General features: G+C 42.2%; 3 protein-coding genes across 5 annotated transcripts; all 3 read left to right on the forward strand.

The window, feature by feature from the left end:
• Window positions 1-913: 913 nt before the first annotated feature.
• On the forward strand, window positions 914-3623 carry phlda3 (pleckstrin homology-like domain, family A, member 3). 2 transcript variants are annotated; one of them, XR_009713707.1, is made up of 3 exons: window positions 914-1646; window positions 2617-2682; window positions 3278-3623. XR_009713707.1 is itself a non-coding variant. In XM_061272193.1 (2 exons), exon 1 carries the CDS (start codon window positions 1169-1171, stop codon window positions 1613-1615), a length of 447 nt encoding a protein of 148 aa, XP_061128177.1. In that variant the 5' UTR covers window positions 918-1168; the 3' UTR covers window positions 1616-1646; window positions 3278-3623. The 2 variants fall into 2 exon arrangements, 1 of the variants encoding a protein (XP_061128177.1); XM_061272193.1 differs by lacking the exon at window positions 2617-2682 and having other exon boundaries at window positions 918-1646.
• Window positions 3624-6282: 2659 nt separating this feature from the next.
• Window positions 6283-7692, forward strand: tnni1a (troponin I type 1a (skeletal, slow)). Its single transcript, XM_061272192.1, has 5 exons — window positions 6283-6399; window positions 6468-6599; window positions 6676-6765; window positions 6832-7008; window positions 7408-7692. The coding sequence occupies exons 1-5, from the start codon at window positions 6391-6393 to the stop codon at window positions 7510-7512; spliced, it is 513 nt and encodes a 170-aa protein (XP_061128176.1). The 5' UTR covers window positions 6283-6390; the 3' UTR covers window positions 7513-7692.
• A 999-nt stretch (window positions 7693-8691) lies between these two features.
• lad1 (ladinin) lies at window positions 8692-15342 on the forward strand. 2 transcript variants are annotated; one of them, XM_061273085.1, is made up of 13 exons: window positions 8692-9103; window positions 10346-10525; window positions 10780-10996; window positions 11999-12072; window positions 12696-12867; window positions 13185-13277; window positions 13381-13424; window positions 13511-13559; window positions 13942-13985; window positions 14053-14119; window positions 14164-14313; window positions 14375-14464; window positions 15039-15342. In XM_061273085.1, exons 1-13 carry the CDS (start codon window positions 9066-9068, stop codon window positions 15075-15077), a joined length of 1257 nt encoding a protein of 418 aa, XP_061129069.1. In that variant the 5' UTR covers window positions 8692-9065; the 3' UTR covers window positions 15078-15342. The 2 variants fall into 2 exon arrangements, with proteins under 2 accessions (XP_061129069.1, XP_061129071.1); XM_061273087.1 differs by having other exon boundaries at window positions 8813-9103; window positions 14179-14313.
• Window positions 15343-15752: the final 410 nt, after the last annotated feature.

The following is a 15752-nucleotide window of genomic DNA, read 5'->3' on the forward strand; positions in this document are numbered from 1 at the left end:
GAATGCACGTTCTCAATCGAAGCTGGGAGAATTCAAAGCGGAAGAGTGACACAGACGTGATACCTATTCATAGTAAACATTCCTCGCATAGTACGGCACTGACACGTCACTCCGCGTGGCGTGACCCAATTAAAGTCATGGGTACGATCCACCCATGAAGTGTATTGTGTCGCCCAACTGGAAGGCATGTCAACTATTCGAGACACGCAGGACAATTCCTTTCTGTCTGTCTGTCTGCCGGCATTACGTCATCACGGCATTTTTCCTGCGTTAACTGTGGCCATGTCATTGTATTTTCACAGCAGTCAGGAAATTTTCTTGTCATTTTGACAATTCTGTAGGGTCACATTTTTATGGAATTTGGTGGTTGGGTGAGGCACAGGCTAATTAACCAAAAGTTATTTGCTGAGGCGATTGATTATTTTTTTTTTTTTAACTACTCTGGGAAACTTTTAGGAGTTGACAGACTTAAAAGAGCAATGAAGTAGAGTTCATGCCACTCCACAAACCATAAAAGTCAAAAATATTGAGGGGACTTTTGTGATATTTTCAAAGATTGAGGGCTGAGATATGTAGGAGCATTTTGGTGGCAATTTTTCATACTTTTATGACATGAGGCCATCAACTTTCTTAAATGAACCTCGAATTGGGTGACGAAATGAAAATCCAGAGTTTCTTTCCGCCCGCTTTGGTGGCCTTCAAAAAAGTTGGGAACTGGTCTAGTTTGTAGAATTTTTCCAAAATCGTTGCCGAGTGGAAAAGCTTTGATGGCCTTCAAAAAAGTTGGGTCTAGTTTGTAGAATTTTTCAAAAATCTTTGCAGAGTGGAAAAGCGCGTCCTACCTTAACTGCTGTTTAGTATCAGTCACGATGGACCCACGTGACGCGGCAACACTTTGAAACTCGCCGCGCCGCGCCAGCCGGTAGCGGCTTCTTGGGAAGTCACGAGGGTGTGTCCGTGTGGACTCCGTCAATGAACAGGTCTAGGTGGGCGGGGGTTTCGGCTTTTCCACGCCGGGCATGTCCCAACAAATCCATTGACTGCGCGTTATCCGGTTAGGCAGCAGCCACAGCAGCAAGAACGGCAGGAGCAGGAGCAGGAACAGCAGCGATGTAATCACCCCCCGCCATGCACGCGTGATGTGGATTTGACCGTCGTCTCTGCTGCGATGTCTCTCCCGGCCAAAGTGACGACGCAAGACGGGCTGTTGGAGAAACGCAGCGGCGGTCTCCTTCAGCTTTGGAAGAAGAAGCTCTGCGTCCTGAGCGACGATGGCTTGCGGCTGCGCAGCTGCAAGGGTCACGCCGCGTCCCACGCGCCCTGCGTGGCGTGGAGCTCGGACTCCAGAACCAAGGAGCTGCTCTTCGAACGCATGGTGACGGTGGATTGCGTGGAGTACAAGCGGGGCCTGGTGTACTTCACCGTGGTTATGAGCACCGGCCAGGAGATCGACTTTCGCTGTCCGCAGGACGGAACGGCGTGGAACGCGGAGATCGCCCTGGCTCTGGTCCGTTACAAGAACCTCCAAGCCGTGCAGACTGGGAGGAAGAGATTCATTTCCACTGCTCACCTGAGCGGCACCGAGGAGGATGACCAGATATCGCAATTTGAGTGAAGTGGACGTACTTGTATTACCAAAAAGACAGGTAAAAAGAAGCACCGACTCAAGTCTGACTTAAGTCATGTTGTTTTATGTACAGTCTGCAACGGACGCTAAAAAGTTGATTCTCGTGATATTGCCAAGGTTTTGAACTAAAGAAATATATGATTCCTATTTCATGTTGCTTTTCCTGCCTTGAAATCTCAATCAATTATTCTATCAATCAATTTCTGGACTGTGTCGGGCGTTTATCTGTCTTAATTATATTTAGCGTTATGTCTCTGTGGCAAAAAAAAAAAAAGCCTGTTATGACTGAATAAAGAGTATAGAAAAAAACAGCTGTATGTTTTCATATGTGTAGAGTAGAAAGAAAATGTTAGGAGAAAAACAATTAAACACTTGGAGGGGAAGAGAAATACAGTAAAATACTGTATTTGTACTTTGTTACTTTCTGAAAAAATAACTATTTGGGCTTGTAGGAGGTTCTCAGTACTATTGCAATTGATTAAGAATATTTGACCATCAGATTGTTTGTTTAGCAAACATAGAGCCAAGCCACATGATGGGGCGTCATGGTCTGATGGGGAACGACAAATATTAAATGGCTGGTTTGAAATGACAAAAATCACAATTTGTCGCTTTACTTTTTTGGAACGCATCCTGTTATTTACTTAAAAAAACAATTCAGGTGCCATCTTGTTGCATTATCTAATTAGATTTGGTCAGATTCTACGATTTATTCTCATTTGAGACCAAATGTAAAACAAACTAGTATGAATAAATTTGGTGAACTCAAAGGTGAACGTGCCTTCAAGCATGTCTAAGTTGACACCAGTCATCCTTAAGTCTAAGCACTATGGAGATGAATTTAAGTTTCATCTCCCTGTTGTATTAGGTGCTAACTGCCACTTAAGTGGAAGGAATGAAAACATTCATGTTGATGTTTTTTTTCTATTTTTTTTTATTTTTAAACATGGCCTCTCCCTGTGTCGCGAACCTCGACGGCGGTGACGCAGTCTTCCCAGCATGTGCATCAAAGCCAACGTCTCACTCAAAGTTGCAATTTGAGCCTGCCTAATAACGTGAGCCAACCTCTCCCTCAACTGGCAGCCAAGTATTTTTAGCCACACGCTTGTTTACTTTCCTTCTGTATAAAAGCTTGCTGTTCCTAATCGGAACTTCATTTAAACAGAAAGTTTGTAGCAGTCAATATTTCCCTAAGACAGCTACAATATATACCGTAATTTTCCGACTATAAGTCGCACCGGAGTATAAGTCGCCCCAGCTATAAAATGCCCAAAAGAGTGAAAAAAACCCCATATATATGTATACAAGTCGCTCCTGAGTATAAGTCGCCCCCCCACCTAAACTATGAAAAAAAAACGCGACTTATAGTCCGAAAATTACGGTAGACAAGTTTGGTGAACGACGCACATTTTCAGGCCAGCCATGCCAACAACCTTGTCACTCACTCAAAAGCCTCACGCGTTTATGACGTGCACGTTGAAGTCCGAACTCTGCGCTCACGCGCTAGGAATTTGCAGCGACGCTTCCTTAAGTGAGCCCAGTAGCACCGTTCCCAAATTAACTTGGTCGCCGTGGCGACAGTGTGCTGTAGCTGCTGTAAAATGTCATGCTTACATTGATCAATAATCATATCTTCTGTTTTCTTTGCAGCATTTCTACACCGTTAGCATCGACGTTAGCCTAAAGAAGGGCTCTCCGCTCTTTTCCAAATGACGGGCCGAAGGAGTCGACGTGTAACATGAACAGTTTTCACGCTGGCGCACGGAGTCTATCATTTTTGGGGCTAGCGTTTTTGCTATGAAGACAGTCACGCTTGGATTCTTTCACCGTGTGTCTCTTGATATTTCACAAACTTCTCAGTCACTTGAAGTCTTACAGCTTTGCTCTCCCGCGCAAGGATTAGCATGACGAATAAATATTTGTGCACGTACTTGTGGTATTATTTCTATTTAATAAAAATGTCATATGTTATAAATAAAGCATGACTAATACTGTTGCGCGAGCTCCATTTTTTGTAGCCAACCACATAAATGACAAAAGTCAAAATGTCCCCGTCAGCTGGCTCCAATTAAGCAGATGTTGTTCATTCAAGCATGTTTTGCACGTCAGCAAAACAACAGGGTGAGTGTTAAGCTGTGCTGTTGTGTCCAAGTCAGAGGGGGAAGGGAAAAAAAAGGCTTGATTGTGCGCCATGGACGTCTTTCATTACACTGTGGAAAACCCCGAGCGCTGTTGCCACACCTCGTGAGTCACTTCGGGAAGCGACGGTATGGCAAGAGGAGGCGTTTTCCTCCGGTTTTGTTCAAGCCGCCACCAAACCGATGGCAACGTTGCGAGACCTGTAAACAATTGGATCATTATCAAACGGAAAGTGTTTAGTTTTGCTGGGAACACACACAAACGCCCCTATGGAAAACTTTCATCTGATGAGTCATGATGAAAGTGAAAGATTCAAACTTAGTGAGTCAGGTGCTCAGAATTGTTTTTGTGGGGGCTCGTCTTTTTGTAGCCGCTAGAGGGCGCCCTCTCCACTTTTCTGCGTCTGCGTTGAATATATTTAGTTTTTTTCAAAGTGGAGCTGGCCTCAAAGTGTGTTGAATGAGATTTGATTCAAGATGCAATAAACCTAAATGTCACGTATCTGCTACAAGTCATGTACAGCTAATTTGCCCATCTAGCTATGCTAGTGATGTACAGCAACCTTGGGGTTGTATTCCAGACCATGCCTGCAATAGACAAAATATATATAAAGTTGCGTAGGCCTACACATCAGCAACCCACAATTCAGTATATGTGAAGTGTTAGGATTATTTTTGAAAATTTAATTGGTTAGCAATTTCATTAGCCACTGCGGTGTACAATGCTTTTGATTCGATCCAACCAGTGGTGGTAGGTCATCTTGCTAGCAATGCTCACTTTACCAGACATCTGCAGATAATTTACAATTAAATAAACAAAAATACATAAAAATAAAAAATATAATAAAGGGTGCACTGAACCTACAATAACTACCATAAGTAATACTTAGTGTGTTTATTTTTTTCTTTTGCAAAATGATGTGCCTTGGCTTCCTTTCTGAGGTTTGAGAAGCACTAATCTATCTGTTGGCCCTCATGAATGAAAAACAAATTCCACATTCGGTATAACAGGTAAGAGATGGAAAAAAAATTAAATCCATGTCGTTAATTTGCTCGTCATGACAAAGTACCATCAGTGAGCTAGCTGACTGTTTACTACAAACGTAGCCAAGCTAGCATTTGGCACCTCCACCGCAAAATGCAACAATTCATTCTCCACTGGCGCCCCATCAAATACTAAAAGGTTCCGATCTTCTTCATGAAGAACGTCTCATCAGTAAAACTCGTGAGCTGGCGGCGTCACCATGGCTTGTCAGAGCCAGGCCGTATCCCTGGTTTAAGATGGATCTGTGGGGGGAGAAGTGTAGAGGGGGCAACCAAAGATTGGGCAGAGCAAAAAAATAGGGTTGGAGGGCTAATAATAACCTCCACTAACAAAAGAGAGAGCAAAGTGAGATGATGGGAGGAGCGGTTAAATAGAGGGCCACCAAATTGCTCTTGCTCATCTCTGATTTTGTCCATCGTCACGCCGTTTGTCTCTTCTGCCATTGGTAAGAGCCGCTCACCCACTGACTGTTTACTTCTACTAGATTGGTACTACTAATACGACTGACTAAAGTTACTATCACAATAACGATGCACGGTTTTCTTTTGCAACTGGCTGAGGTGTCAACCAGACATTAGAAATCTGTTGAACCTCGCTTTTCTAAAGTGTAGCTTTTCATTGAACACAAGGGTTCCTGATCGGTCTGTGCCGTGAAGCTTTGGTCGCTTTTTTTTTCCTTCTGTGTATTACATTGCAAAGTTGGCTTTTCAAGCATCTCATGAGTTATTGTAGGTAAATCCCTGGACCAGGCCGGTCTGCTTCATAGCCAAGTCGGCCTCCACAGCTGTCTATCAGATGTCCCCCGCGTCTATTTGGGGAGACGGGCCATTCAGATGTCTGCGACGAGATAATCCCAAAACAGGGACAGGGGGACAGAACTGGATGAGGCGTAGCTATTTGTTTGGAATCTTTCTAATCCACCGGAGCGGTCCTCGGATGTGCTTCGGGGTGTGCCGCGCATCACTGATGTTCCCCTCGGTGGAGTGTGAGAAGTAGAGAAGGGGGTGAACTCATCTGACACAGGAGAAACGTTTGGGGTGAGAGAGGAGGACTGAAGATCAGGTGGAAACAATTCCAGACAGGAATTCAGGATCAGAAGTTGGATGGACTTTCCATTTAAAGTACTCTATCCTGAAAATATATTCAGCCATTTCTCTTGCAAGAAGAAAGTTCATTGTTGAGTTCCAGAAGTGTACGTTAAGCAACAGTGAGGACATTTTGCGGCATCTGAGCGAGCGTCCAATGAGATGCGTGCAAAAGATGACGCGACACAACAACTGCCAATGACTGTTTAGCGAACGTCTAATCTCTTCTATCTTCTCCAGGGTGGGGAGGAGGATTCCATCATCAGGATGCCTGAGCATTTGTGAGTGATCTTATTATAGATTGGCCCAAAAATGATTTAAACTCGATACGCCCTACGATATCAAAGTCTATATCAATGATATTTTCTCCTCGACTGTCTCTTACAGGTCAGAGGTAAGATCAAACTTTCAGGAACATAAACAAGAGTGGTAGAGTTGTTACATCATGTGTTCTTCATCCAGAGGAAACCAAAAATTTCCGCTTCACGGAAGCTAATGCTCAAGGTAAGAGGAACGGCAAATATCGTCACGGCAGTTCAGTGAGTCAAGGTGTTTGTTTTTCTCTACTTCAGAGTCTGATGGTAGCAAAGGCCAAGGAGGAACTAGAGCATGAAATCCATGAGAAAGAACGGGAGAAACATAAATACCTGGCCGAAAGAGCTCCGTCCCACAACCTCAGTCATATGAGTGTTGCGCAATTGCAGGTGCTTCAACCATTCAAAATGAACAACCGACTATAGCAGACCACCTTGGTTTGATTTGTGTGTCTTCTACATGTAGGATCTGTGCAGACAGCTCCATGACAAAATTGACCTGGTAGATGAAGAGCGATATGATATTGAAGCCAAAGTGTCGCTCAACACACGAGAGGTAACATCACATGCACTTGCCTTCAATGTAACCATCCGATATGAAGTTTCTCCAATCCTGGTCCAGATTCAAGATCTGAGCATCAAGGTGTTGGACCTGAGGGGCAAATTCAAGAAGCCCGCTCTACGGCGCGTTCGCGTGTCTGCTGACGCCATCCTGCGCTCCTTGCTGGGCTCCAAACACAAAGTCTCCATGGACCTCCGAGCCAACCTCAAGTCCGTCAAGAAAGAAGACACGGAGAAGGTGCGTATAATACGAGACCCACGCAGGGGCGCTGCAAGGGGGTGGCCAGGGGAGGTCATGGCCCCCCTGTAAATTTTAATGGCCACTCCACAGGCACTGGTCAGAATCTTTTATACTAAATGTCAATTTCAGTTGATGCTAATTCCACATTTGCGAGTTATTTCTTCATTAAACAAACATCCGGTGAGGGTGAGGCTGCGACTTTATGAGGAAGAGGAGGAGCCGACTCGAGACAATGAAACCATTGTCCGCAAAAGGAAAGCCTTTGTTGTGATTACTGGCCCGCGTGTGTGCGCGCTCAGCCAATAGATGTACCGTGAACCCGACCCCGCGAAACCCAATAAAGTTGTCCCATTTAGAAATCGACAAAGAAATCTCTCAATCTTTTCTCTCCCGTAGAAGCGGCCTGTAGAGGACAGCGACTGGAGGAAAAATGTGGAGGCAATGTCAGGCATGGAGGGACGAAAGAAGATGTTTGACGCTGCCAAGGGTTCTGCGCAGTGAACCCACAACGGCGGCCTGTGGCAGCTTTCTCTCAACGCATTTCGCTAAGCGCTCCGATTGATTGGCTCAGATTTCATGAGCTGACTGTCGTTAGGATTATTTTCATTTGCTTTGTATTCAAAAACAGTGGAGTGAGAAACTGTAACATAAGTTGCATCCTAATAAAATCAATCAGAGTTCTTTCTGATGTTTTGTGTTACCTTTGAATAACAGATCCAAGTTGATGGTCTTCAGATGATACAGAACATGTTCATGGTTAGGGCCGGTCGTATGGTGTCAGCACCAAGGTTATTTACAAATCGAGTTGGATTTTTCCATAAAGTGAATTGTATTTCATTTGAACTTTCCTTGTTCTAATTCATTTACCGTTTTTTTCCGTGTATAATGCGCAAAATTTAACTCATTTATTGTCCTAAAATCTGGGGTGGGCATTATACATGGGTACAATTTAAATTTTTTTTTTATTTTATTTTTATTTTTTTTAAGAAAATCATGGTATAACAAAACCAACAACAGGACTGACCGACAAAGTCGTGGAACAAAAAGACATTACCAAAGACAGGAACAGAAACCAAACTGACATCATGACAACACATGCAATGATCCGACGGTGAGCGAGGGGCAGACAGGACTTAAATACAAAACACGTTACATTGATTGAGGTGACACAGGAAGGGAGGGGCGACAATTTAATTTAAAAAAAATAAATAAATTGGGTGCATATTATACATGGGTACAGGCTTTTTTCCAGCATCAACATGCCATTTTTAGGGTGCGTATTATACATGGGGGCGCATTATACACGGAAAATACGGTAGTTTGAATAGGTGATTCGAGTAGGTGACTTAAAAAAACATAAATTAAATTTAAAAATATTAATTAAACTCAAAAAGGTTTGATGGTGGTCATGTCAGTGCAGAAGTGCCAAATCATAACAATTAGGCCAGCACCATATTTGATATTTTATCAATGAGGTGAGGCAGCAGATCCTGGGGCAGAGTCCAAACGAACAAAATAGGCGACGCCATTTACAGAAGAGCAAACAACTCACACACCCAGCTGGACACACACACTGTACGGTTCCCTTGTGTTAAGTCTACTTGCAAAATACATTTATCTCGGGACAAATAAGTTCCTTATGTTTAGTCAGATATTCAGCGTGCAATTAGGACTGGCCGGATTCGAGAAGGACTCGATGTAAAAATCAATGCTAACTAAGCTAGCTAGTGCCTAATTGTGCTAATAGTTGTGTAGTGTACAAGAAAACCACCACCCTCTCCCATTGCATCATTTCCCTTCAGTTATTGTTTAATTTTGTCGGCTGACGACGAAAGTCTCTCTCTCTCCACCCCTCCCTCTCTCTCTCTCTCTTTCTTTCTTTCTCTCTCGCTCGCTCAGGTGGGTAGCTCACCTTTGTGGTTATGTGACACCTCAGTGAACAGCAGGGTAAAGGTGGATTGTTTAGTGGTGCGATGTGGCCAGCGCCCTCCAAAGTGCCTGTCAGTTGCCTTTCATTTTGACTCAAGAACACCGGGACAAATTATTCGTCCGGCATGTCCGGCAGTCGGAGAAACTGGTCCAATTTGTCCAGGTAAATCTTACTCCTTTAAAAAGAGCGCATTTTCTGAAGACATATGGTATATTTACTTTATTTGTTTCAGCTCACTAACCTGCTTAAAAAATGAAAGACTTCTTGTGTACCGGTTAATGTGAAAGGTCACTTGTTTGACAAAGAATAACAAATGAATAATTCTTTGAAATTACAACTGAAGGTCGGAAACAAATTTTACATACCGTATTTTCCGGACTATAAGGCGCACCTTCAATGAATGGCCCATTTGAAAACTTTTTCCTTGTATAAAGGCGCAGCGGACTATAAGGTACACCATTAATGCATCATGTCAGATTTTTAATCCATATCAAATCATTCTCCATTTTATCTTTTTTATTTCAACTTCAGACGCAACAAATTACTTTCTAATCACAAAATAATGATCCATAGTCTTTTTGATTCATAGTCTTCAGCGGGCCACTTATGATTGATTTCATCACACAATGCTTCGGGCCAGTTTAAATGTAAGAATTTGGTCCATATATAAGGCGCACTGGACTATAAGGCGCACTGTCGGCTTTTGAGAAAATTTTAGGTTTTTAGGTGCGCCTTATAGTCCGGAAAATACGGTAAATGTCAACATTGTAGAACGTTCCTAGGAAATCACATTGTCTCATCACTGGTGAGCGCATAGACACCATTGTGATGAGCTCCTTAATATAAATATTTTTTGATTAATAGTGATGTATGTTGTAGGTTGTTAAATGTTCTATTTTGAAATGTTTACAGATATTTTCATATTGACTGACTAAAAAAAAAAAAAAAAAAAAAAAGACAAAAATTGTGGTTTATTATGATTACTGGCTTTTTTTGTTTGCTGGCATTCATGAGGAATTGTGAGCTAGCCCAAATTTGGCCTTATAAAGCTGAATTCAGTTTGCAATTCCTCATTTATGCTCACTAATGCAAAATGTTACTTTCAAACTGGAAAGTGTCCCAATAAAACAATTTCAGGTTGTTCTCGGTTTACTTTCATGGTTTGTGGTCCCTATTTTTTGTAGATGGTAACAATGAGTATATGGAAGGAAAATTGTAATAAAAGGCTGCACCTTGCTAACATTTGATACATAAAATGACTCAGCCGTTGCGTAGCGAGGAGAGCAGGCTTGGACCAAAATTCAAAGCGCAATCTCCCCTTTCCAACAGTTTATTGTTTTATATTGGATGGCGTTACGTTGCGACTGATACGTTTCCGTTTTATGACCTCACATGTCACCTCAGGTTGGCGCGCCAGAGGACAATGGAGGACGAGGAGGAGGTGGAGAGGGAGAGGAGGAGGAGGGTGAAGAGCTCAAGCAGCGCCTTCGACGACGACGACGACTTGAGTGCGGCACCCGTTGACACGCCCACAAGCAACCAGGTCTTCGACACACCGCCTGAAACATCTCAGGGCTCCAGCAGGTTAAAGTTCACACCATAAATCCTTTAATAAGTGCTCCATTTCGGTATTTCCCGCCATTGTGTTTTCTTCCTCTGCTTGTCTGGCTTTCCAGAGACATTAAGCAAAGCGGGGATTTGACACTTTTGCCCCACGGGAATGTGTCACCTGTGTTCCTTGCAAGCTGACACCATGCATGAAAATGGGGGATTTATCCAAAGCGCTTTAGCTTGACAGCGTTTGTCATCCGGCTCCTTCACATGTGCTTTATTTCCAGTGAGGAGCAGATGCAGCTGGACTTTATGGAGATACTGCGTGTCCGGGATGAGAAGCGCAGGTTGAGGCGCACGGAGTCTCTGAAGCGCCAGGATGGGGTCAGGGAGGATGACGAGGAGTCTGGCGGGGGAGGAGGAGGATCCGAGGAGGAGCTAAGCGTGGAGAAACCCATGGCACAAAAAGTGACCGCATGCCCTCCCAAGAAAACCAACAGCCACGTAAGACATGTTTTATTTAGACTATTTCTTGACATTAGATGTGAATTTCTTCAATTAAAGATGATTTTTTTGATCAATGTTACATATAAGACCATGCCAAAATCCACATGCAGTGCAGAGGTGGAACCCCCAAAGAATCTTGGGGAAAAAGGAAACCACCACTAGATGTTGCCACACCCCAAAAATCCCGAAGAAATTCCAACCAAAATCGAAAAGGAATCTACAAATTGATAAATCTCCAGGAGTTGAAGGGTGACAACAAATGTTTGTTTCTGGTGGCCATTCCTGATCTATAATGTATTGAGAAAGCGGTGAAGACAAAAATATATTTCGGTACCAACAATTTTGGTCACACTTTGTGCTGCTCATTCAAGTGTGGCATTAAACAGCTTTTTTTTCATGAAGCATATTTACTCATCATATCTGGCAAACCGATGCCGCTAATATCTCAAGTCCACAAAGCAAGAAAATGGCTGAAGGTACCACTGTACTGAAAATACACAACTAAGAATTAAACAAAACACACACAAAGATAGATTTGTGCAGACGAGCGCCAAGAAGGCCGAGTTGGACCAATGCCACACATTGCCGGCAGTCAGCTGTTGCCCCACACAGAGTCATGTTAATCATCTTCCACATCTTGCAACAGCAACTCAGGCAGGGGAGCACACAAAACATACGGGAAGACAACAAAAAGGGAACGAAAATTCATTTCGCCAACTCTACTCTCGAATGAAATCGTTAAGAATTTTTTCTGTGGTTGTCAGCCAACAAAAACAACCCTTACACACGTCCATACCCATACAACTTGTTATATAATCTGTATCCTTCCCCTTTATCAGTCTTGGGTGAATCAACTGTTTAGATTTATATGAGGAACTTTTTATAAGGCGTTATAGCAACTTGCGATTGTGCAAGGCCTTGACCCTACGATGTTACGTAACGAGAGATGTGTAGCAGGTGACTCGGGTTGATGCTGTCGACTGTTTGCGTCCTCATTAGCAAGAAAATGGCGACCCGTCCAAGAAAGACTCACTTTCCAGGCAACCATCCAAGCCAACGTGCAAGTTTGTCAGGTAAGCAAGCATTATTTTTGCAGCACTTTTACCGTAAATTCCGGACTATAAGCCACACCGGACTATAAGCCGCACCAGCTAAAATTGGGGGATATTTTAGGTTTTTTGTTATATAAGCCGCACCGGACTATAAACCGCACGTGCACACGCGGTTTTTTTTTTTACAAAGGAAGACCGTTCACAGAAAGCCTTTTTAAAGTTTTAATAACATACTTTGCCATGTCTTTCTAAACATTGCCTGCGACGAAGGGTTTAGAGCCCTTTGACGCAGGTCACCTAGCGTGCATTCCTACTAAAGCTCATAATAGTCACAAGCAACACAGCCAGAATAAGCAGCAGCCATAGTAGTGTTTCAAAATAGTATTTTTGTTGTTCTTTTTTTCTTCAAGATACCGCAGTGTATAAAAGTGATCAAGTCATCACAAAAATCACGAAAAAAAATCCTTATATGAGCCGCACCTGACTATAAGCCGCAGGGTTAAAATTTTTGGGGAAAAAGGCGCGGCTTATAGTCCGGAATTTACGGTACTTTCAATACAGATTCCAAGAAAAGAATATTAGCAAAGCTATGCTAGCATGACGTTCAGGTCGCTATTGCTCCATCACTTGTTTTTCTGTTGTAGTTCTGTCTCGATCTCTCTCGACAAGAGCCCCTCTGCGAGCGGGGGCACATCTCCTGTGAGCCCCTTTTCGCCGATGACCCCGAGGTCACCTCAAGGACAATGGTCCTCACCTTGTAGTAGCCCCTCCCCTCGAGGGCCCAGGAGCCCCATTCCCAATGGACACACACCAAAGGTAGAGTCCGCACACGCACTCAAGAGTCGGCATGTCTCTCATTTAAAAAAAAAAAAAAGAAAAAGCAACTGCTCCCTCTAGCGACGAAGATCATCATAGCAGGTAGAGTTTTATCGACCACATCCACAAATTCGACCAAACTAGTGCTAAAATCAAGTCTAAGAAATAAAATAGATAAGAATGCAAACATATTTGTCATATTAAATAAAAGCTGTAGTCGCTGCCATTAGCAGGTGAACAGAGTAGTATTTAAATCATAACTTCCACAACAATTACATGGAAATGACATCATTTTCCTGACCATCTCAATTTCTCAGACCAGCGTGATGAACTTTTCGACCATCAATAACGCAGAGGAGACGGGGAAACCTCTCTTTATCCGAAAGAGCTCCAGGACCATGTCTTATAGGGTAAATACATCACACGCATTGTTTTAGCAGCCCGATATCAACACAATGTTACATATAGATTCATTGTACCGAGGAAATTTGACGCCATATTCTTGGTCAACAGATGATGAAGAAGAAAGAGGAGGAGAGTTCGCCATTGCAGAGGAGGTCTGAAGATATGTTATGATCGCATTTTGGGCTTGTGTGAGATGTTGATTTTTGATTGTCCACTATTTTTTGTTCCTCTGTTTTAGTGCAAGCGTCAGGGTGGCCTCCAAAAAAATTGAATCCGACACAGTAAAAGTGAGTGGACTCCAACTTGAAAGTACAAAATGATGACGTAAAGATATTGGGACATTCTGGCCCATTTGAACATGGGGCGCTATAAATCTAGAATTTATTTTTCAGGACATCCCTGCTGCTATTTTAATTTAAAATAAATGTACAGTGACTTTCAATTATTTGTAAGTGCCCAAAACAAACTGTTTTTTAATTTAGTGTGAATGATTCACCTTCAACAAAACTTTTAAATATTCCAGAAACATTTATCAATGAATAATGTGAATAATTTGGGTCCTATTACAGACCCTTGAGGTACTCCATAAACCTATTGATTATAATATTTGTAAATTACAGGGTTGACAGATTAAGTATTCATTATATATATATTTTTTTTTTGGATCAGATTGAATACCTCAACGAGGACAAATCATCATCTTTCCAGAGAAAGTAGGTCATGATTTGACAAGACCTTTAAATTCTAAGCATGACTCACCAGAATCGAACTTGTGTCCAGTTCCGTACAACGAGTCTCCTCTCGATCCATCCAAGAGAAAATGGAGAGACTGGCCCAGGCTGCTCAGGTATTGTCCGCTCTTCAAAGTACATCAAGCGGGAATTATTTCAGGAGATATTTCCACAGAAATCGGAAACGGGCCGATCTCCCGACGTGAGCCAGCGTACCTTGTACCTGCTGGAAGAGGTGTCCAGGAAGAGGGACCTCTTTGAGAAGGAGCCGCGACAAACGAGCCCATTAAGCCCTTCCAAATCCAAACATGTAAGAACACAGCTAGCACGTTGCGTGTTGCAAAGGACTTCAATATTGGCCATGTTTGCAGGAATTTCGGGGCTTCACTTCAGCAATGTCGGACCGAATCAACCACTGGCTTAACAAGAGCAAAGAAATTGGATCTACGCCCGGTCGCACGGTCAGAACCGCCATTTTAAGTTGCAACACCTGGGGCACGTGACCAAGCAGACACCGCCATTTTTATTTTTATTTTTTTAAGCAAAGACAATTAAATTACAAAGGGTCAAAATCACGGGGAATATTAGTGGACATAACTTTATCCGTTATAAATTTAGTCAGGATGCCGTTTGGTTCCGAACTTTGAAACAAAAAAATAGTCAAGATTGAACTAAAGCAACGGTTGTTAAGCAACAATAAAATACATCAAACACGAAATAGGATTTATTCCTAAAAATGTATTCAATATTTTAAGTCACGTGGTTTATACATGAACTCTGCGATTAAAACACTTTTTTATGATTAAACGCAAATGTATTGGAGACAACTAAAAAATTAAACTGAACTGCATTTAGGCGGTGATTCTTGATTCCACTAGAGGGCGCCCGTGTGCTGTAGCACAGTTTGAGTGTTTTTTGTTTGTTCTGATGGTACTGGTCCGATTTGTGTCATCTTAAAAGTGTGGGCTTTCAGCCGCTTCTCTCTTTTCAAATGTTTTCTTTTAAGACCAACATTTATTTTTATTTGTGTTGCAGGACTTCAAACATGCGGACATCACCAGCAAGAGAAGTTAATTTGAGAAGCCGTGAAAACGTCACAAAGTTCAAACCAGGAAAAATCGACAAGATTATTTTGTCATATTAATTTGGAAAAGTACAAGGAACATTTTAATCTTTGTAAATATGGAAAATTATAGTGATTGAATTATTTTGTATTTGATCTCCCCTCCTGTTTGTCTTCCTGGATGAAATCTTTCAAAATAAAACAAGTTGTATTTTTGGGAAGATGGAAAAAGGATATTGAAATTTTCGTTGTTTAATATTAAAAGTACAAATTCAATTTGTCAATATCTCAGCACTTTGAACAGGTAAAATTGTAAAGATATTCATTTGCCAACCCAAAAGTCAAATCTTTTGTGAAATGAGAAAGTCCCCGTTTTTTAATCAAATATTTAAACAAATTCCAATATACAGCAGTCATTTTTAGAAATAGAAACATGTATTAGGACATATTTTCTCATTTGATAAGAAAAACCCTGCTTTCGACAAATGCTTTCCAACTCTTAAAAGCCTCCACAATTAAATTGTCTCATTTAGACATAAGCTAACCTCTTATCTCTGCAGATTAGAACTCTGTCTGTGTTTTGTCAGCAGATGGTTGCCATAGAAGAGTGTGTGTGTGTTTGTGAGTGTGTTTGCATTGACACGCTCCCTTATTTGGTTTTGCTGATAACGCAAAGCGGCAGCTAT

This window comes from Syngnathus typhle, linkage group LG2 (assembly GCF_033458585.1).
Source record: "Syngnathus typhle isolate RoL2023-S1 ecotype Sweden linkage group LG2, RoL_Styp_1.0, whole genome shotgun sequence".
Classification (NCBI taxonomy): Eukaryota; Metazoa; Chordata; class Actinopteri; order Syngnathiformes; family Syngnathidae; genus Syngnathus; species Syngnathus typhle.